The 22870-nt window shown below is 45.5% G+C and overlaps 1 protein-coding gene across 1 annotated transcript in view; it reads right to left on the bottom strand.

The window, feature by feature from the left end:
- DNAJC1 (DnaJ heat shock protein family (Hsp40) member C1) overlaps positions 1–22870 on the bottom strand; it is a 129032-nt gene that overhangs the window by 37057 nt on the left and 69105 nt on the right. The window contains exons 4-8 of the mRNA XM_075315572.1: positions 18920–19085; positions 13880–13977; positions 9443–9536; positions 7678–7768; positions 5497–5669 (exon numbers count right to left, since the gene is read on the bottom strand). Coding sequence (XP_075171687.1) covers positions 5497–5669; positions 7678–7768; positions 9443–9536; positions 13880–13977; positions 18920–19085 — 622 coding nt within the window. The remainder of the gene's footprint in view (positions 1–5496; positions 5670–7677; positions 7769–9442; positions 9537–13879; positions 13978–18919; positions 19086–22870) is intronic.

The raw sequence follows: 22870 nt of genomic DNA, 5'->3' as shown, positions 1-22870 counted from the left end.
AGAAGTGTCCCTCAACTCCCCTTCATTACAGTGAAGCCTTTTAGGATTAAAAGTAAAGGGTTATAAAAAAAAATGAAAGTTTGTGCAGTTTGAACACATCAGGGTCTCCCTCTAATTAATATGACCAATCCCATACACCTGGAGAGGATCTCCCTAACGTACAGGTGATATACGCAATTGAAGGGTTGTCCACTACTCAAGTGCCCCAGCTTAAACGTTTGAGGACCTCTTATTAAATACCAGTGCATACTCCCCTCCTGCGGCAGTGCCGCTGCAGCGATGATGGTGCCGCTGTTCCTGTAGAGACGTGATACTTGTGTCACACACCGGCTGTAGCCAACGAGCAACCACTTGCCAGTTGCAGCCTTGACTTCATTTGAGCGGAATATTCATGAGTTTCCGCTAAACAACAGCCGCATATTGTCAGCAGCTGGCACCGCACAACCAAATCATGTCACCCTCCATCCTCCCATAAGGGGGCAGAGAGAGATGGCGAATAAGGGGGCAGAGAGAGAGATGGCGAATAAGGGGGCAGAGAGAGAGATGGCGAATAAGGGGGCAGAGAGAGATGGCGAATAAGGGGGCAGAGAGAGATGGCGAATAAGGGGGCAGAGAGAGATGGCGAATAAGGGGGCAGAGAGAGATGGCGAATAAGGGGGCAGAGAGAGATGGCGAATAAGGGGGCAGAGAGAGATGGCGAATAAGGGGGCAGAGAGAGATGGCGAATAAGGGGGCAGAGAGAGATGGCTAATAAGGGGGCAGAGAGAGAGATGGCGAATAAGGGGGCAGAGAGAGAGATGGCGAATAAGGGGGCAGAGAGAGAGATGGCGAATAAGGGGGCAGAGAGAGAGATGGCGAATAAGGGGGCAGAGAGAGATGGCTAATAAGGGGGCAGAGAGAGAGATGGCGAATAAGGGGGCAGAGAGAGAGATGGCGAATAAGGGGGCAGAGAGAGATGGCGAATAAGGGGGCAGAGAGAGATGGCTAATAAGGGGGCAGAGAGAGAGATGGCGAATAAGGGGGCAGAGAGAGAGATGGCGAATAAGGGGGCAGAGAGAGAGATGGCGAATAAGGGGGCAGAGAGAGATGGCGAATAAGGGGGCAGAGAGAGATGGCGAATAAGGGGGCAGAGAGAGATGGCGAATAAGGGGGCAGAGAGAGATGGCGAATAAGGGGGCAGAGAGAGATGGCGAATAAGGGGGCAGAGAGAGATGGCTAATAAGGGGGCAGAGAGAGAGATGGCGAATAAGGGGGCAGAGAGAGAGATGGCGAATAAGGGGGCAGAGAGAGATGGCGAATAAGGGGGCAGAGAGAGATGGCGAATAAGGGGGCAGAGAGAGATGGCGAATAAGGGGGCAGAGAGAGATGGCGAATAAGGGGGCAGAGAGAGATGGCTAATAAGAGGGCAGAGAGAGATGGCGAATAAGGGGGCAGAGAGAGAGATGGCGAATAAGGGGGCAGAGAGAGAGATGGCGAATAAGGGGGCAGAGAGAGAGATGGCGAATAAGGGGGCAGAGAGAGATGGCTAATAAGGGGGCAGAGAGAGAGATGGCGAATAAGGGGGCAGAGAGAGAGATGGCGAATAAGGGGGCAGAGAGAGATGGCGAATAAGGGGGCAGAGAGAGATGGCGAATAAGGGGGCAGAGAGAGATGGCTAATAAGGGGGCAGAGAGAGAGATGGCGAATAAGGGGGCAGAGAGAGAGATGGCGAATAAGGGGGCAGAGAGAGATGGCGAATAAGGGGGCAGAGAGAGATGGCGAATAAGGGGGCAGAGAGAGATGGCGAATAAGGGGGCAGAGAGAGATGGCGAATAAGGGGGCAGAGAGAGAGATGGCGAATAAGGGGGCAGAGAGAGAGATGGCGAATAAGGGGGCAGAGAGAGAGATGGCGAATAAGGGGGCAGAGAGAGAGATGGCGAATAAGGGGGCAGAGAGAGAGATGGCGAATAAGGGGGCAGGGAGAGAGATGGCGAATAAGGGGGCAGAGAGAGATGGCGAATAAGGGGGCAGAGAGAGATGGCGAATAAGGGGGCAGAGAGAGATGGCGAATAAGGGGGCAGAGAGAGAGATGGCGATTAAGGGGGCAGAGAGAGACATGGCGAATAAGGGGGCAGAGAGAGATGGCGAATAAGGGGGCAGAGAGAGATGGCGAATAAGGGGGCAGAGAGAGATGGCGAATAAGGGGGCAGAGAGAGATGGCGAATAAGGGGGCAGAGAGAGATGGCGAATAAGGGGGCAGAGAGAGATGGCGAATAAGGGGGCAGAGAGAGATGGCGAATAAGGGGGCAGAGAGAGATGGCGAATAAGGGGGCAGAGAGATGGCGATAAGAGGGCATAGAGAGATGGCGATAAGAGGGCATAGAGAGATGGCGATAAGAGGGCATAGAGAGATGGCGATAAGAGGGCATAGAGAGATGGCGATAAGAGGGCATAGAGAAATGGCGATAAGAGGGCATAGAGATGGCGATAAGAGGGCAGAGAGATGGCGATAAGAGGGCAGAGAGATGGCGATAAGAGGGCAGAGAGATGGCGATAAGAGGGCAGAGAGATGGCGATAAGAGGGCAGAGAGATGGCGATAAGAGGGCAGAGAGATGGCGATAAGAGGGCAGAGAGATGGCGATAAGAGGGCAGAGAGATGGCGATAAGAGGGCAGAGAGATGGCGATAAGAGGGCAGAGAGATGGCGATAAGAGGGCAGAGAGATGGCGATAAGAGGGCATAGAGAGATGGCGATAAGAGGGAAGAGAGATGGCGAATAAGGGGGTAGAGAGAGACGGCGAATAAGGGGGCAGAGAGAGACGGCGAATAAGGGGGCAGAGAGAGACGGAGAATAAGGGGGCAGAGAGAGACGGCGAATAAGGGGGCAGAGAGAGACGGCGAATAAGGGGGCAGAGAGAGATGGGGAATAAGGCGGCACAGAGAGACGGCGATACGGGGGCAGAGAGACGGCGATACGGGGGCAGAGAGAGACGGCGATACGGGGGCAGAGAGAGACGGCGATACGGGGGCAGAGAGAGACGGCGATACGGGAGCAGAGAGAGACGGCGATACGGGGGCAGAGAGAGTCGGCGATACGGGGGCAGAGAGAGTCGGCGATACGGGGGCAGAGAGAGACGGCGATACGGGGGCAAAGAGAGGCGGAGATACGGGGGCAAAGAGAGGCGGCGATACGGGGGCAAAGAGAGGCGGCGATACGGGGGCAAAGAGGCGGCGATACGGGGGCAAAGAGAGGCGGCGATACGGGGGCAAAGAGAGGCGGCGATACGGGGGCAAAGAGAGGCGGCGATACGGGGGCAAAGAGAGGCGGCGATACGGGGGCAAAGAGAGGCGGCGATACGGGGGCAAAGAGAGACTGGAAATCAAGATATTTAGACGCTCAGATAATGGAGTGCCTATTCAAAGTAAAAGAGGTTATCCACTAGTTTAACATCGATGGTCTATCCTTGGGATAGGTCATCGATGTCCGATCAGCAGGGTGCAGACATACTGCACACCCGCCGATCAGCTGCTGGTGGTGGCAGTAGGCGTCTGGAAATGTCCAGTTCTGGAGCTGCTCCGTCTTCGGATAGCGGCTGCGGCTGGGTACTGTACATCCGCCTCCCATTCAAATCTATAGGAGTCTGATGTGCAGTACCTGGCCGCGGCTACTATGGGAAGACTGAGTAGCTCCGTAAGTGAGCATTTTCGGTTGCCAGCTGTGGCGCAGAGAATTGATCGGTGGGGGTGTCGGGAATTGAACCGGGGCTGATCAGACATTGATGGCCCATCCTAAGTAGAAGCCATCATTGCTAAAGTAGTGGACAACCTCTGTAATGGGGAGAAAGATAATGGGGCATATTTGGCTCTTTTCCTCAGCAGATGATGATCACTTAGTGTTTCAAGTTGTTTGGTAACAGGAAAACACAAGGTAAAAGATTAAAAGCGCCCGGGGTAATGTGACAGGACAGTCCCCAGCGCAGAGACGTGAGGCAGGAAACAGATTGCACTATTTACATCCTGCGAAGCTAAACACAAGCGACTACATGAGTTTACAGTGAATTCTGAGGATTGGCGATTCTGGTGGAAAAAAGCTTTCAACCACTTGTGAAGTTTATAAATAAAGATCTAAATGAAAGATCTTTAAAAAAAAACAAAAAACAAAGATAAGGCAATCCTCTCACATCGCTAAGGACAAGGGGCATAGGGATCTCTAAGCTTGCAATATATAATTGTACCCTTGTGCTGGCTACAATGTACTCACACCTGTGTAATGCAATTATTATTGGAAGATCTACTCTAGGAAAAACGGATACACCAATAAGTCTACAGCAAGGCCTGACAGCATGACACAGGAGTTTGAAGAACGATAGAGAATAATGTGCCTTGCACCGCTCAACATAATGCTATATCTGCTTGTGTGCACGGTTTCTTATATCTACTAAAGCACTACAGAAATGCAATGGTTCCCAACTATCCAATGGAACAACACAATGGTTTAACTCCATGATTCTATTCTGTAGTCAAGTGATGGATAAGTTTGATCACTTCATTAATGATTGGGATAAGTGATCATAAAACACTTCACTAAAAAATATGCAGATACACAGTTCTCCCTCCTCCTCCCTGACACTACTCATTTAGTGTGCAGATGCACAGTTCTCCCTCCTCCTGCCTGACACTACTCATTTAGTGTGCAGATGCACAGTTCTCCCTCCTCCTGCCTGACACTACTCATTTAGTGTGCAGATGCACAGTTCGCCCTCCTCCTGCCCAACACTAATCAGTTTGTATGCAGCTGCACAGTTCTCCCTCCTCCTGCCCGACACAACTCAGTGTGCAGATGTACAGTTTTCCCTCCTCCAGTCCGACACTACACAGTTAGTATGCAGCTGCACAGTTCTGCCTCCTCCTGCCCCAACACTAATCAGATAGTGCAGCAGGAGAAGATAAACATGTTCAGCTTCCAGTCATAGAGAGAGAACTGTGCAGCAATTAGTTACACAATTCTCAGCAATGATCTGTAAGAAAATTACAGGTCAGGAAAGAAAACCAAATGCAGGTGAACCTCTGATTTCAGCTGCTGCAGGAATACTATCTGCACTGCTATCTTCTCCGTGTTACTCACTGATGCTTAGATACTGGCTAGGACTTGTGTGATAATTTTTTTTTTATATTCACATTCAGTAAAGTAGCCCCCTAAAGTGTGTAAAGAACATAAAAAAATAAACTTGATGTAACAGCTCTATTAACAACACCAGGACTTCAGTAGCAGAAGGAAGACGGGGCACTGGGCCAAGGGAAGGTAAGAACGCACAATATGGACCACTCTTCTGAAAAGAGGACAGCCACCAATCCCTTCAATACAGTTTATGGGGCTTTTCTTGGGTCCCCAAATGTGCCATGGTCAGCGCAGAGGTATATAATGATAGACAGATTCCAAAAACTGAGACTTCCTTTATCTGTAAACACCCATTACACGCAGGTAGGCACATTATGCTATAATTTGGTCAGTCCTACCTTCTTTCTCTGCATCTTATTCCGATTTTCCAACCAGTCATCCATCTGCTCCTCAATGTCCTCGATGCTGATGCCTTGATCATACGACGGGATGTAAGCACCAAAATTAGAATCAGTGCCTGAATAGACAGGAAATTCAGATTTCGGCTTTTTCACTTTTGGCTTCTTCTCTTCTGCAAACATAAAGCAAATGAAAGAACTCATTCAAGCTACTTCTGTGTAGAGCGCCGGTTCACCTCCAAACACACTGTACAGCTTTAGTCTGGAGTCACATCTGCATTGCGGTTTTAGTTTTATAGTGAAAAATTTCCGTACATGTCGTATAGCGGACAATGCTGGCACCTGACAGATCCCAGTGAAGGAGACGGAGGTGGGGGCTGTGCGAGCTGCGGTGGGGCAGGGTGGTGCAGCGGGTATCACAGATGCTCTGTTGGCAGTGTGAGCTGCGTGGGCTGCTATAGAGCGGGCGGTGCAGCAGGTGTCACAGATGCTCTGTCGGTGGTGCGAGCTTCAAATAGTGGCGCCACAGTCGACGCATGCGCAGATGGGTCTGTTGGCTCAAGATCTCATCTGCGCACATGCCGCCTACGGCTCATGAATCTCACAGCAGCAGACTTAAGGAAAATGGCATCCGAGTGGCGCATGCGCAGAAGAGATCTTGGTTTGTCACAGAGCATCTGGGACACCCGCCGCACCGCCCTGCTCCACACAGCCAGCACAGCCTCCGCTGCCAGCACAGCACCACCGTAGCGCCCGCAGCATCGCCCTTCTCCAGCACCACCCTTACCTTCTGTGACTCTGCTCCACCACCACTGCCTCCCCCCATCACTGGAGTATAAGACAGACCCCACTTTTTTTTTTAACCTTTTATATCTCTAAATTTGGGGTGCGTCTTATAAGACGAAAAAATACAGTAAATCCATGAATGCAATCTGCAGCGAAAATGCCTGTAACATGGTTTTATCAAAGTTTTATCCAGTCAAGTAATACAAAGTGTCCAAGACAATGCAGTTTCTTTAAAACAGGACCTGCTAAAAAGGAGATAAAAAGTGCAACTGGAAGAAAAGTAGAAAAAAAAAAAGCACTCAAAAATGCAATGAAAAAAAAAAATAAAAAACCAAGTAACTTTTGTTTATTTAATTGGTGAGGAAATTTAAAAACACACTGAACACTCACCGTGAGAACTTTGCCTTAGGTATAAGCCACACGGCAAGACAAATGGTGCGAGTGGAATGCGATAAAACATCGTATTCCACTCGGACCAATATTAGCCTGTGTCAGCGCACATGAGCAATTATTTTCTCAGCCCTAATCGGACCGAGAAAATAATCGCAGCATGCTGCAGGTGTAATGCGAGACTCTTTCTCTCGCACCCATTCAAGTGTATGGGGCGAGAGAAAAATCGCACTGCACTCGCAGTACACCGGTGTACCACGAGTGCAGAGCGAGAATGGCAATAGCCGGCTACGGAGGGGAGAGGGAGATAAATCCCTCCCCTCCTCAGTGCCGGCCCGCTCCCCGCAGCTGAGGTCCACTCACACAGTCAGACCTCAGTCGCAGGGACACTCGCATGACACTCGGCTCCTGCTGTGCTGCAAGCGTGAGCAGTGTGTCATGAGAGGATCGCACTAGTGCCCCATGTGGCCCCGCCTTATAGGGTAACTAAACCTTTATAGTGCTTTTTTGCATATTTCAGTGCTCTTATTAAAAGCAGATTGGTGGGGGAGGGGAAGGGTGTCCTGAGGTCCCTTCCAAACATCCAAACCTACCAAAACCCTAAGCAAACCGGAGCACACAGCTAGGAAGCCTGTCCTGTCTGTGGATCGGTGCACCTCTCGGAGTTTTGGGTGATCCAGACCCTCATTGAATTGCTTGTAATTAAAAGGGCACTGAAATAGGAAAAAAACCCAAAACAAATATCCAGTACTATTTCTGGAGTAAAGCTAAACTGAAAGAATAGCGGAGTAAAGGCTTCCATACACGTTAGCCATGCGCCATTCAAACCCGCCTATTTTGGCACCCCATTTCATGTGTATGGGTGCTTTAAAACATTTCCTCGATATTGACGAACTGATCAAATTCCACGGATGATCCTTTTTTTCGGTTGCTGCCAGAGGAGTTAGGGCAGCCGCTTTCTCGGCTGTCGCTCCCATACACCGAGGCGCTCGGCTCACCACTTACTTATAATGGATTCCATCTCCGCCTGGGCTTCCGCCTCCTCTTTCTCCTTCTGCTTCTTCTCCTGGTACTCCACATAAAACTGCTTTGCATCCTGAATAATTATTTGAAGTAAAGCACAGAAATATCAGACTGTGAACAGTAGGTAAAACGCCTTCCCTTCCTCCATTAACACCCCGAATATTATCCCCTGCATTTCTGATCAGGAGGATGTCTCACTTCTGAGTGACAAGTGGGATAACGCACCTTTTTCAACATCTTGCAAGTGAGAAATTCACATCTGCTTCGCTTACACTTACAGTCATGCCTGTAGCCGTCTCATATCTGAACCTCTGAGCAAATGCAGCAGTGCTGCACGTGGGTGACCATGGTTCCCATTCACTTCTATGGGAGTGGCAGAGATCGCCATTCCATCAGTTCCTTTTCTGTATTTATTGAACAATTGAATGCACAAAATGATGGCCAATAAGCGGTAAAATCTGAACATGTTACATGCAGATTTTGTTGTGATTTTCCTGCAGATTTCGACCCTTAGCAACGCAATGAATTTCACACACACAGACCTAACAATTTTAAAAGGGTTTTCAATAATCACAACTTATCCAGGATCCGTTGGCTGGAGCATAACTTGGGGCGCGCAGTGATCCCAAGCTTGGAGACCATACAACTATTCCGAGAATGGGTCTCTGAAATGCCCTGCCGGAATGGAGCAGAAGAGTGCACAGCCCAATGGGTCATTTCAGAGCCCCTTTCTCGGGGTCTGAGGGGGTCCTGATCAGAAAGTTATCACCTACACCTATCCTATCAATGTTCAATGCACATTTACACATTCAATGACAATCTGAATGCACAAAATTAAGCCAACAAGTTGCAAAATCTGAACAAGTTACATGCAGATCTTGTCACGATTTTGCTGCAGATTTCGACCCTTAGCAATGCAATGAATTTCACGCACAGACTTGAGATGCTGCCGATTTTAAAAGGGGCTCTCAATCACAACTTATCCACGTTCCGTTGGCTGGAGCATAACTTTGGGGCGCTCAGTGATCCCAAGCTTGGAGACCAAGCAACGATCCCAAAAAGGGGTTTCTAAAATGCCCTGCCGGAATGGAGCAGAAGAGTGCACGCCCAATGGGGCATTTCAGAGCCCCGTTCTCAGGGTCGGAAGGGTCCTGATCAGAAAGTTATGAACTATCCGATCAATGTTCACCGCACACTTCTTTTTCCGACTTTTTGTGCATTGCTTACTAAGAAACGCAATTAATAAATGCAAATAAAAAAATGCTATAACTCCGATATTAGTCAGATGCATGAAATCCCCATTTTTCATGTGAAATATCCCATCCATATTAGCACATTTCCAGGTTTCCTCCATCAGCTCGATAGCAATTTTATATCAATATCAGCTTCGCTGGTGTCGGCCTCCTATCAGGAATAGCAGCGCTGTTGTCTACATCTGGACAGCCTGTTATTACCTGTTGTGAGAATTATTACAGCATGGTATCATCCGCGTTCCCATATGAAGGATATAACTACAAGAATGACAGCTGACAACGTGCCCCGAACGTAATGCATATAATTCACAACAGAACCGGTGCTTTATAAGATGGAAAAATAGATATAGGAAACACCAGACGTGAAACCTCAAGATCCGAGAAAGCAACATAGCAACGTGGAGGAACGCCCACCCGAAAAGAGCTTGTTTAATTTTCCCACTACAGAGGGTGGAAAGGCAGACATGAGCGGCGAGCATTGACCTGACGCTTACCTGGAAGAGCTGAGGCAGCGATCTGACCGTGAGATAAAACCACACACCCAGCTTGAAAGGAAGTAAATCCCGCCATTGTGGTTTTTCGATAGCTCTTTAAAATAAAGAAAAAAAAATCTAATAATCTGCAGCAATAAATAGGAAGCACTGGGAAACCAAACACATAGACTTTAATTGTAAGTATGACAAAGAGCAGGCGGCGTCCTAGGCCTATACGGAGAATGCCCCCTATGCTTCTAGAGCAGGCTCACAACCTGGACCCTGCCCAATCACTCAATCACCCGTGTGGAGAATTTGGGCACTGGTTCCAAGCAATACTGCACATGTGGTGTGCCTACAACCTACAATAGCCCTCAGTCCAGTAGACCACTGCGCAACCAGCTCTGTCCTCACCTATTGTACCATCACCCATTCCCTGTAGACTGTGAGCCCTCGCGGGCAGGGTCCTATCTCCTCCTGTACCAGTCTGTTTTGTACTGTTAATGATTGTTGTACGTATACCCTCTTTCACTTGTAAAGCGCCATGGAATAAATGGCGCTATAATAATAAATAATAATAATAATAATAGTAATGTGGTAGCCATTTTTGGAGGAAATCACAAAAACTCCAAAGGCCATTGTAATCTTAATGTACAGGCATGACCTACAAACGGAGAGTGAGATGATGGGGGGGAGGGGTGTCAAGTGAGCTGAAAGGCCAGAGAGGGGGAGAATGGGAAAAGCGAGAAAGAGTGGGGAGGGAGAGGAGGCAGGGAAACAGAGATGGAGGGATGGGAAAAGCGAGAAGAGTGGGGGGGCGCGGGAAAAGCGGAGAGAGAGGGGAGCTTGAAAAGCGGAGAGACCGAGGGGACCGGGAAAAGCGGAGAGACCGAGGGGAGCGAGAAAAGCGGAGAGAGAGAAGGGAGCGCGAAAAACGGAGAGAGAGAAGGGAGCGCGAAAAGCGGAGAGAGAGAGAGGGGAGCGGGAAAAGCGGAGAGAGAGATAGGGGAGCGCGAAAAGCGGAGAGAGAGAAGGGACCGGGAAAAGCAGAGAGAGGGAGGAGGGCGGGAAATGCAAGAGAGGGAGGAGAGCGGGAAATGCAAGAGAGGGAGGAGGGCGGGAAATGCAAGAGAGGGAGGAGAGCGGGAAATGCAAGAGAGGGAGGAGAGCGGGAAAAGCAAGAGGTGGGGAGCAAGAGGGAGGTGCAGGAAAGTGAGAGAGGGGGTAGCAGGAAAGTGAGAGGGGGAAGCAGGAAATTGAGAGAGGGGATAGCGGGAAAGTGAGAGAGGGGGTAGCAAGAAAGTGAGATGGGGTAGCAAGAAAGTGAGAGAGGGGGTAGCAAGAAAGTGAGAGAGGGGGTAGCAAGAAAGTGAGAGAGGGGGTAGCAAGAAAGTGAGAGAGGGGGTAGCAAGAAAGTGAGAGGGGGTAGCAAGAAAGTGAGAGGGGGGTAGCGGGAAAGAGAGAGAGGGGGGTAGCAAGAAAGTGAGAGGGGGGTAGCAGGAAAGAGAGAGAGGGGGTAGCGGGAAAGTGAGAGGGGGGTAGCGAGAAAGCGAGTGAAAGAGGGCATTATTGCAGATGAGCCACATCACTCTTTGTGGTGGGGTTTCCGTTATTCCTGTCTGGAGTCCTTATCATGTAGACTTCCATTATTTCCTTTGACTCTCTCAAACACTGGACAGCATAACAAACCAAATCAACAGAATAAAAAAGCTAACCCGGATCTTCCACCCGCAGATCTGGTTGGGGCATCCAGCACACGTTTACATATAGGACGTTCTAACCAAAAGTCTCAATAAGTCATTATAGGAAGGCCTTAAAATCAATACTGAAATAACTAGTTTGGAAAGCTGCACAAACAAGCCAATGTCTTAAAACAACATTAATGTCATCAGCAGTTCAGTGAAGCATTACAGGCTGATGTCACCAGAATAGAGAACAGGCAGGACGGCCTCTGATCTCCTCTTTCCATTGATCCAGCTCTTGCCCCTGCTGGGCCAGCTATTCAAAAATGCTTTAATTCTCTAGAAAAGTCAATAGGAAAAATGGTTTTATCTTTCAGGACATCGAATGCCATTACCCACCAAGCTCTACATCAGCCAAATACGGCTTTCTACATGGCCAAGTTTACAGGGCGAGGCTGGGAACAAAGCAGAAATTTATCCGGTAGCGGCTTTCATCATAAACGTTGATTAGCGGCCACCACAAAGTTTCCAGAAATCCATGTATCTTCACTACAGGTCGATCATTATAGTTTTAGTTTCCAGCATTAAATAAGACCTATCTGTAGCCAAAAATATGGATTTTTTTTCCAGTGGATGCGAAAGACTTTATAAACTTACATGGCGGTATTCCAAGTGTTCGCGCCTGTAGAGGCGCTAAAAGTCTTCAGTGTGCGCGCAGATACAAGCAGAAAAGATATTAGATCCAGCGCATATGATAACACAGCCAGGAAAAAGGGTACTGGAGTAAATCACGGGATCACCGCCATCTGTATCGCTACGTAAGTGGCGGTCACCGTTTGGTTACTATCGAAATACTTCTGAAATTCGATTAGCAAAAAGTCTTGGGAAAAAAAAAAAGTTATCCAACAATATATTGCACACAGCTCCAATACAAAGGGAGTGTCTCCATGGTCTTACTATATTAGCAGGGCAACAGTACACATAAGGCTATGTGCACACGCTGCGTTTTTGGCCACTTAAAAATGCACAAAAACGCACATGCGTCAAAAAAACGCGGCAAAAAACGCATGCGTTTTTACCGCGATTTGGTGCGTTTTTGACTGCGTTTTGATCTCTGCGTTTTGCTGTATTTTTCCAATGCATTGCATGGGGGGAAAACGCAGAAAAACGCAGGAAAGAATTGACATGTCCATTTTTTTTTCCAAGCTCAAAAACGCAGCTTAAAAAAAAAGTTGTGTGCGGACAGCAAAAATGAAAACTCATAGACTTTGCTGGGGAAGCAAAGTCATGCAGTTTTGAGGCCAAAAACGCACCCTAAAAACGCGCAAAAACGCCGCGAAAAACGCACTGTGAGCACATAGCCTAATGCATAAAATCCACTCCAATAAAAAAGGTAACCTCTTAGAGGCACAGACCGTTTTAGTTTTTGAGACTTTTTTTTTCCAACTTTTCACGGTCACATTGCTTTTTTTTTTTTTTTGCGACCGTCATATGAGGGGTTTTTTTTTTATCATATATAAGTTGTGTTTGTCGGTGGCTTCATTTTCGGGTACATTGAAGACTTATCAGACCTTACAGTAAAGAATGTTAATAAAAGAGCAATTATGTCACTTATTTTGCATTTTTAATTTTACACTATTTGCAGAACAAAGCGTTAACTCAATTCTGAGTGCTAACACGATTTTGGCAGCACCAGATTTGGGTTTATTTTTTTTTTTTACCACTCTTGTACAATAAATACACTAAAAAAAAAAAAAAATAGTTTTTTTGGCTGAGGGCTAATGGTTTCACCATTTTTTCATCAGTGGAGCTGTATGAGGCTTTTTTTTTTTGTGTGTGACAATCTAATTGGTGCCATTTTCTGGTAGATGCGACTATTTGATCACTTTTTATTACACTCAGACGCAAAATGAACCAAAAAAAACAGCAATTCTATATTTTGTGAATTGTTTTTCTAACCACCACTCACTATAATTGCCATGTTCTCTTGACACGTCAAAACGATCACGACAATGCAACAGGCTTTGCTACTTTTGCACAAAAAAAAAATATTTTTTTGGGTCACCATAGGTTTCTTATTTTTTGGTAGACAGAGCTGTTGGGACAAAATTATTACTTTAATTTTTTGCACTCCTTAAGCTCCTTACATGCCACTGTCTCAGTTGTCATCCTTTTAAAGGGGTATACTGAAGAAAGACGTATGGCATATCCAGAGTGCAGCAGAGACTCCCGATACACCCCAATCATGACACAAAAATGTATCCATAAGGCTATGTGCCCACGGGACCTTGTTTCTGCGGATTTTGCCGCGGAAAACCTGCGGATTTTTCTGGATTTTCCAGATAAATCCGCAGGTTTTAGCATGTACAGTCACTACCCATGTTATCCTATGGGACATGGGGAGTGCTGTGTCCACGCTGCGGAAAGTGCGGCTGCCGACCATGCTGCGGATGTAGGCATCCGCATGTATAATTGCACGTCAATTATTCATTCGGAATTACCTGCGGATGTCCCGGCCCTCCGCTATGGAGATAAGAGGCCGGGACGTCCGCAGGTAAGCCGCATGAATCTCCGCATGTTTCCCGCAGCTCTATTCCGCTGTAATCTAGCAGCTAAAAATAGCTGCGGACGCCAGCGGGCAGCTGCGGGAAACATGCGCTCGTACCTGCGGATACATCCGCAGGTACGAGCGCCCGTGGGCACATAGCCTAAGAGTCCACAGAAATCCACATTTATCTTCATGAAAGAGTCTTTGCACAGAAATGACAAATCTTACCGATCATTTTTTTCCAGGAGATTAGTTTTCACTTCTTCCAAAGATTTTCCTCCAGCTTTCTTCTTTTTTTCTTTTTTCTTTTTGCTGAGCAGCTCATCCTAAAAAAACAAGCAGTTCTTCAATATAGTGATTATTTGTGAAAAGTAAAGAGTCGATTATCGAAAGCCCAATAGGCCAACATGTGCAGCAGCCATGCTCAAGGTTTAGCATCTAGTAATATAGAAATCCCTTATGTTGGGTACAAAAGCTGCAAGAATCTCACAAAACAGAGATCAGACCTCTGAGCAGGGTCTGTAGATTAAACAATCCTATTAAAGTGCACCAATCACCAGGATTTTCCTACATAACTTAAAGCCAGTGCTATACTGGCGCTATCAGGCTGATTCTATACACACCTGTAGTGGTCAACTAGGATGTATAGGTTTTGAAACCCAAGCAAGTAGAGTTTGTAAAATTAGCAGCTTTTTGAATGACAGCAGCTGCCGATCAGCTGATAGCTGGGGTGGGTATTCATAGTGAATCCTGCCCCCCCCCGCCTGTCCATCCTTCCCCCTGTAATTTATGCTAATTCTATTATAGAATCGTTTTAGTAAGTGACTAGAAAGACCTGTGCTGATGTCATACCCATGTGACCAGAAGGGGCGGGGCCTCAGCCAACAGAAAAATAATGTTGCTTCCTGGTATCAGCTATGTTGGCTTCTGGTCACATGGGTTTGACATCAGCACAGGTCCTTCTAGTCACTTTGTAAAACGATTCTATAATAGAATTAGCATAAATAACGGGGAGGACGGACGGACAAGGGGTGGGAATCACAATAAATACAGTGCTGGCCAAAAGTATTGGCACCCCTGCAATTCTGTCAGATAATACTCAGTTTGTTCTTGAAAATGATTGCAATCATAAATTCTTTAGTATTATTATCTTCATTTATTTTGCTTGCAATGAAAAAACACAAGAGAGAATGAAACAAAAATAAAATCATTGATCATTTCACACAAAACTCCAAAAATGGGCCAGACAAAAGTATGGGCACCCTTAGCCTAATACTTGGTTGCACAACCTTTAGCCAAAATAACTGCGAACAACCGCTTCCGGTAACCATCAATGAGTTTCTTACAATGCTCTGCTGGAATTTTAGACCATTCTTCTTTGGCAAACTGCTCCAGGTCCCTGAGATGTGAAGGGCGCCTTCTGCAAACTGCCATTTTGAGATCTCTCCACAGGTGTTCTTTGGGATTCAGGTCTGGACTCATTGCTGGCCACTTTAGTAGTTTCCAGTGCTTTCTATCAAACCATTTTCTAGTGCTTTTTGAAGTGTGTTTTGGGTCATTGCCCTGCTGGAAGACCCATGACCTCTGAGGAAGACCCAACTTTCTCACACTGGGCCCTACATTATGCTGCAAAATTTGTTGGTAGTCTTCAGACTTCATAATGCCATGCACACGGTCAAGCAGTCCAGTGCCAGAGGCAGCAAAGCAACCCCAAAACATCAGGGAACCTCCGCCATGTTTGACTGTAGGGACCGTGTTCTTTTCTTTGAATGCCTCTTTTTTTTTTCCTGTAAACTCTATGTTGATGGATTTTCCCAAAAAGCTCTACTTTTGTCTCATCTGACCAGAGAACATTCTTCCAAATCATTTTAGGCTTTCTCAGGCAAGTTTTGGCAAACTCCAGCCTGGCTTTTTTATGTCTCGGGGTAAGAAGTGGGGTCTTCCTGGGTATCCTACCATACAGTCCCTTTTCATTCAGACGCCGACGGATAGTACGGGTTGACACTGTTGTACCCTCGGACTGCAGGGCAGCTTGAACTTGTTTGGATGTTAGTCGAGGTTCTTTATCCACCATCCGCACAACCTTGCGTTGAAATCTTTCGTCAATTTTTCTTTTCCTTCCACATCTAGGGAGGTTAGCCAGAGTGCCATGGGCTTTACACTTCTTGATGACACTGCGCACCGTAGACACAGGAACTTTCAGGTCTTTGGAGATGGACTTGTAGCCTTGAGATTGCTCATGTTTCCTCACAATTTAGATTCTCAAGTCCTCAGACAGTTCTTTGGTCTTCTTTCTTTTCTCCATGCTCAATGTGGTACACACAAGGACACAGGACAGAGGTTGAGTCAACTTTAATCCATGTCAACTGGCTGCAAGTGTGATTTAGTTATTGCCAACACCTGTTAGGTGCCACAGGTAAGTTACAGGGGCTGTTAATTACACAAATTAGAGACACATCACATGATTTTTCAAACAATTCCAATACTTTTGTCCACCCCCTTTTTTTATGTTTGGTGTGGAATTATATCCAATTTGGCTTTATGACATTTTTTTTATTTTTTTTCATTGAAGACAAATTAAATAAAGATAATAATACCAAAGAATTTGTGATTGCAATTATTTTCAAGAAGAAACTGAGTATTATCTGACAGAATTGCAGGGGTGCCAATACTTTTGGCCAGCACTTTTCTTACCCCAGTTATCAGCTGATCAGCAGCTGCTGTCATTCAAAAAATTGCTCATTTTACAAACTTTATTTGCTTGTGTTTCAAAATCTATACATCCTAGCTGACAACTAAAGGTATACATAGAATCAGCATGAAAGTGCCAGTATAGCACTGGCTTTAGTTTATATAAGAAAATCCTGGTGATTCGTGCACCTTAACCAAAAGGGAGAAAAAAATGAAACATCTACCATTAAAAGGTTTGTCTCATTTTAAAAAGCAGCACACCACTCCCCTGGTTCCTACTTCTCGGTGGAGGTGTGTTCCTGAAGAATGACCCTTGGGACCAGTGACTTGGATGCGCCACTGGCCCAAACTGTATTTTATCCCATGCCGGAAGCAGAGGCAGCTTTACCTTTGCAGCATCGGTGGAGTGCAGGAGCAGTAAAGCTGGTCAGATCCACTTATAAACAGTATAGCAAAGAGCTTGCAAGCTCTGTGCTCCATGCTTAGGTTACCAGCCACCACTGACAGACTGCAGAGGTGGCCAGTAACCAAGAAAATGAGCACTAACCAACAAAATGAATAATCCCACTGTTCTAAAACATTTAAATTAACATGGATTTTGCAATATTACCCATCTAACATAATAAGACAACTGCTTTTACAAGACTCCATATGCCAAAGCTGTGGTGCTAGAAGGACTCACACTAATTGAATAGTTATCGCCAGTGAGTAGGTGATATAAAAGAGTGTATATTGCTTTACTCCTGATCAACAGAATGAAGGATATGTGCGTACTGTCACCCCCCCAAATCACCTAATTATAAGATTGTCACCAAGAGTTGGAGAATGGAGCACTAGCCATGAGTGTGCCTTGCTGCTATAGTCTATGGCACTGATGGAAATAGCTGAGCACAGCCTTTTGATCTTTTTTTTCAGTGCTGCAGACTTTATGGAGTGAAACCCATGCTCTTTCGACTTTGGGGGAATCAAGCTAGAAAACAGAAGCACTGATAGGGTCTTACCAGATAAATGAACGAGTAATATATAATATTATACACTCACCAAATGAGGTTGTGAAGGGTCACAACCACCACAGATAGCATGAGATAATGTCGGCTGCCGCGGCTGCACGTGGATGAATCTTCTAAGCAGGAGGAGAAAAGGAGTTAATGCCGCGCAATCCGCCAGAAGACGTATGAAACCTCTTCCTCAGGACCAGAATATCAACAACGGTTGATATTCTGGTCCTGAGGAAGAGGTTTCATACCTCGAAACGCGTAGACCTATGGAATAAAAAAGGTTAGCAATCAACATTTACATATCTTCTTCTGGCGGACCGCGCGGCATTAACTCCTTTTCTCCTCCTGCTTTGAAGACTTTGGGGGAATCGTGAGAACCATATACCAATTCTGGCAAATCGGTGGGGGTCCCTAGAGATGGACACAAGTGTGGCAATTAAAAAATTGTCATCACATTAGATTGGTAAAATTGCAAAGTGTTTGTAAAAATAATTAACTTTGCAAATTGTTTTCTATTAAAATTCCATTCTTGGAAAACTTTTATAATTGTAATTGTACAGCTCGTTGGCAAGGCTACTGACCACGCCAGAGGTGGCAGGTCTCCTAGGCAAGAACCTCTTGTAAGCTATCCCTTGTGCTCCTCCGGGTGCAATAACAGCCTCGGACAGGGCCACAGTTCAGGCTGGCAGCTTGGCCATACTGGGACTATGAATAGTCTATCTTCAGGACTGCACCGCCTCCTGGAAAGAAGGAAGCAGATGCTTACGGGAAGAAACTAAGGCAAACATTTTAAGTAAAGGGGTATTCCGTTATAAGTTATCATCTAAGCATTGGCTAAACCGTAATACATCTAACTTTTCATTACAGAAAACTCTTTTCATAATAAAGCAAATATCTGATTTTGCACGGTGGCTCAGTGGTTAGCACTGTAGTTTTGCAGCGCTGGGGTCCTGGGTTCAAATCCCACCAAGGACACCATCTCTAAGGAGTTTGTATGTTCTCCCCGTGTTTGCGTGGGTTTCCTCCCACACTTCAAAGACATACAGATAGGGACTCTAGATTGTGAGCCCCAATGGGGACAGTGTTGCCAATGTATGTAAAGCGCTGTGGAATTAATAGCGCTATATAAATGAATAAAATTATTATTAATTATTATTACTTTTCTGACCTGATTTTCGTTATTAGCCTGAATTCCCAAAGCTCCTTTCATTTCAGTCATATCCATAAGCCCCTGTAAACCTGACAGATGCCAAAACAGTGTATGTGGCCTCTACACAGCAGGAATACCTGGGCACTGACCAGCCCAGTCAGGAGGTATTACCTATTCTTTACGCTTCAGGCTAAAATCTAAGAGCAAATTTCTGCAATGCACATTTCTTCCATATACAGAAGTATATTTAAAAAGAAAAATAGGAGTTGAAAGTCCAGGAAAATAGCACAATAGCTGTGTGCCAAGGAACCCCAGTACAAAAGGTACATAAAACATTTTCCGGTGATAGATCCCCCCTAATGCAATAAAATGGAGAGACCGCTAGAAATAATGATTTCTTTTTAATTCCCATTTCTTATGAATACTCACCAGCTGCTTCTCCAGGTAGATGGACCAGACCACAGCATAATGGCCCACTGTGAAAATAATGAACAGGAGCAATGCTAGCTCGGCATTGCTCATCTTCCTCACCCGCCTGTAATAGAACACAGGCTGTCGCCAATCCGGGAGGCCATTAACAAGGATATCATCGTACCTAGGGCAACAAAACCATTGGCAGCTTTTAGAATACGGCCAGGAAATAAACATCAATAATGCCAGGAGAGAAGAGCGTGTTAATCACATCTAAACAGGAGGAAATGCTCTGAAATCTCACAGAACATTACAGGGAGATCCGATTTACTCATTTACGGAATTCAATATTCTACAAGAAAAGCTTCAGTGTTTATCCACATAAAGGCCCCATGTGCACAGCAAAGCAGTGTAACCGAGCCTGTATGGTGCCCACATTTCCTATATTTATGCATTGTGTAGGGTGCCCACAAACAGCGCCGTAGTCTTCCCTAGAAAGATATTTCACTGCAGCCAATCACTCCCCAGCATTGCTGCCCACATGGACGGCACCAGACCTCCGAGACCAGAGATTAGCAGTACGTGTTATGTGCACAGAGTTAGCATGTTATCCCCAAGGGACAGTTAAAGGGAATGGATTCCACTCCAAACTATTTATATGTACATGTAGCCCCTGCAAAGACAAGTCCATCCTTACAATTGGCTAGCCAATCCGTTCTTCCGATAGCGAAGAATCGCCATTTGATTATACAAACAAGGCTGATGTGCTTTTGGTGGGACTGACTTTCATTCAAGTGCGGAGGGGAGGAAAGGGGCGACGGAGCGCGGGGAGGAAAGGGGCGACGGAGCGCGGGGAGGAAAGGGGCGACGGAGCGCGGGGAGGAAAGGGGCGACGGAGCTTGGGGAGGAAAGGGGCGACGGAGCTTGGGGAGGAAAGGGGCGACGGAGCTTGGGGAGGAAAGGGGCGACGGAGCGCGGGCAGGAAAGGGGCAACGGAGCGCGGGCAGGAAAGGGGCGACAGTACGGGTAGCTGGAAACTTGGGGGAGGGTGCAAGACATGGCCAAAGAATTTCAGCCTCATTTATATCTATACAAACATTGATTCCTCAGTAACTGAGGAACAGATTGGCTAGCTTAAAACAACGATGAACTTGTCTTTGCAAGAGCAACATGCTCATATAAATCAGTGGGGAGTGGGTTTCCTTTAAAGGATCAGTAAAACTTGCAACAGCACAGGTGGGAATTTGACAGCAATGTTCTTTTACCACATTATCTATGCTGAGGATTTTTATTTTTTAACATCCTGGACAATCCCTTTAAATCAGTTTTTCTTGGACGTCTAGATTATTTTTCTTATGTAGCCTCTGAATTATAACTCACTGATGGATTCATTTTAGGAATATATTAAAGTAACACCTGATTGTTAAAAAAAAAATGATACACATGACTTATAGGTAGTTATCTGGAAACCTGGGGTTAAAACTAACTACAATCTTGTCAAATTCTTTCTACGGTTCCCGTGTGCACACCAATTACTGGTGGTTTCAGTGCACCTCCTCCATAGAATAGGGGATGTATTGGAGACACCACTTTGTCTTTACATGGTGAAGCATAGTCCTTTAAAATGCGGAAATTTTACCCTCAAAATGCTTTTAGACCTTAAGAACCTGGCCAAACGCGCGAGTGCTGTAATTGCCGAAGGATGGCTCACAATTGTCAATGGTTATTACAATCATTATCATCTACAAGGAGAATAAATGCTGCTGAAGGAAAATGCCAACCTTCTCCGACCGGCTCCAACAGAACCTTGGCTAGAGCCAACACGAAGCTGAAGACATTATTATTCAAAGCAAATATAAAAATAAGATATTGATTGTTTTGCAAAAAAAAAAAAAAAACTTTTATCTAAATTAGGTTTTTAGTATTTTCAGGACCTCTACTTGCAGTCTTTAAACCATTTGCCACCGCAGCCATTTTTTGCCTTTACGAATAGGTTGTATTTTTTTTCCCAATCCCAGCCTTCGGAGACTCAACTTTTTTTCTAGACGCAACCACAATTAGAGCTTGTTTTTTTGCAAGACAAGTTGAATTATTAATGGTATGAGTATGGCTTGTATAGTAAGTCCTCATCACCCAACCAACCACAGGATGGCTGGGGTCCCACACAGTATAGAAAAAGGGGTCCTATGTCCTAATTTTGAATAGTTGAGATAGTAAGGACGCAGCCTTCTCTGCCAGACCTGTAGACTTTGGATAGATTGGTAGCAAACATGCTAGGCCACCACTTCTATCAAACAGTAGACATGGCATCCCACTACTTCTGTGATCAATAGAGGGCCCAAAGTTTGGAGCCACTTATTACCAGTCCTGTTGACAAGTGTCGCTTTAAGGAAAAACCTATTAAAGTTGCATTTATAGAACATGATTCACAAGAACGTTAATTTCTCCATAATCATGAAGTGTACTGAAAAATCATCTTTTGGCTTGTTTTATCATTGTTCTTGGAAGCACGAGTGTAAACAGGACCTGCGTTGCCAAGAATGATGGCCGCCTGCGCGTACAGAACCAAGAATTACTAAACGTTCTGTGCACATATGGAGCGCGGTCTGCCCGTCTAAACAAGCTATTAGACAATCGTTTAATGCCGCCGCTCGGCTGCTATAAACCGAGCTTACGACCACGACTGGTTTAGCAAAGTATTAAACAGTATTTGCCAAAATAGTTAATAAATGCAGTACTTTACATAAACGACTGCACCCTAATAGATTTGTCGGAAAACCTTTAGTTTCCTTCCAGAACCCACATTTTCTATGGTAAACCATAGTACAAAATATTCCCACACATGTGGATCATTGATTACAAATGAGATTTGTTATTCTGCAAACCCAAAAAAGTTAATTTTCTTAAATTAATTCAAGACCATGTTGCAAAAATGAGTACATCCCAATGAAAGTCTTAGGAGCAATGCTTTACTACAAAATTCTAACTAACAAGAATCCAACCACAGGTAAATCATGTCCACTAGTTTACTATTAAAGAAAACCTGTTCCTATTTCATGCTATCATCAATGGCACCACATGGAAGAGAAATGTCACATAACCTGAGGAAAAAAAAGTAATAATTTCCTTACACAAGAAAGGTGAAAGCTACAAGATGATCAGCAAAGTGTTTCTTATTAGTGAGAATTTTGTAGCAAAAGTGATACAAGAATGTAACAAAGATGGAACTGCAACTATCTAAGAGAGACATCCAGGCTGACCATGTAAGTTAACACCTAAACAGAAGTGTGTTCTGATGAGAAGGGTTGAGGGAAATTAACATAAAAAATCCCTTCAGTTAGTTAAAGAAGTAGAAAGGCAAACAGAACTAAGTGATTTCGGTGACAAAATGTAACATACACTCCAGAGGGAAGGCAGGTATGGGTGTTGTCCGTGAAGGAAGCCTCTCCGAAAGCCAACGCACAAAATATCCCATCTACAATCCGCAAGGTTCCATTCTGAAAAATATGAACACTACAGGGACTCCATACTCTGGAGTGAGGAGACCATGATAAAATGTTTTTGAAACTGATGGTTTCAAACCGGTATGTCGCAAAAGTGAGAAGGACAAAGTAAAATGCATGGTACCTACAGTGAGACCAGGTGGTGTCTGTGTCCTTATGTGGGACTGCATGAGTGCTGTTGTCATCGGGGAGCTACATGACATTCATGATATCATGAATTCACAGATGTACTGCTCTATATTGAAAAAGAAGACGTTTCCATCACTCCGTGCCTTTGGCAGACGTGTACTTTTCCAACATGATAAATATTCAAAACACATATTTGTTGCATTTCTGAAGAACAACAGTGAAAGTGGCCAAATAGTACCCAATGAGCCACTTTCTCTCCCCGGTGTCATGTGACTCATTAGTGTTACAAGGTCTCGGGTGTGAATGGGGACCAGGTGAGTTACATTTGGTGTTATCG

The sequence above is a fragment of the Anomaloglossus baeobatrachus genome, chromosome 6, assembly GCF_048569485.1.
Source record: "Anomaloglossus baeobatrachus isolate aAnoBae1 chromosome 6, aAnoBae1.hap1, whole genome shotgun sequence".
Classification (NCBI taxonomy): domain Eukaryota; kingdom Metazoa; phylum Chordata; class Amphibia; order Anura; family Aromobatidae; genus Anomaloglossus; species Anomaloglossus baeobatrachus.
The sequence above is the reverse complement of the archived record's forward strand: the minus strand, read 5'-3'. Positions and strand labels throughout refer to the sequence as shown.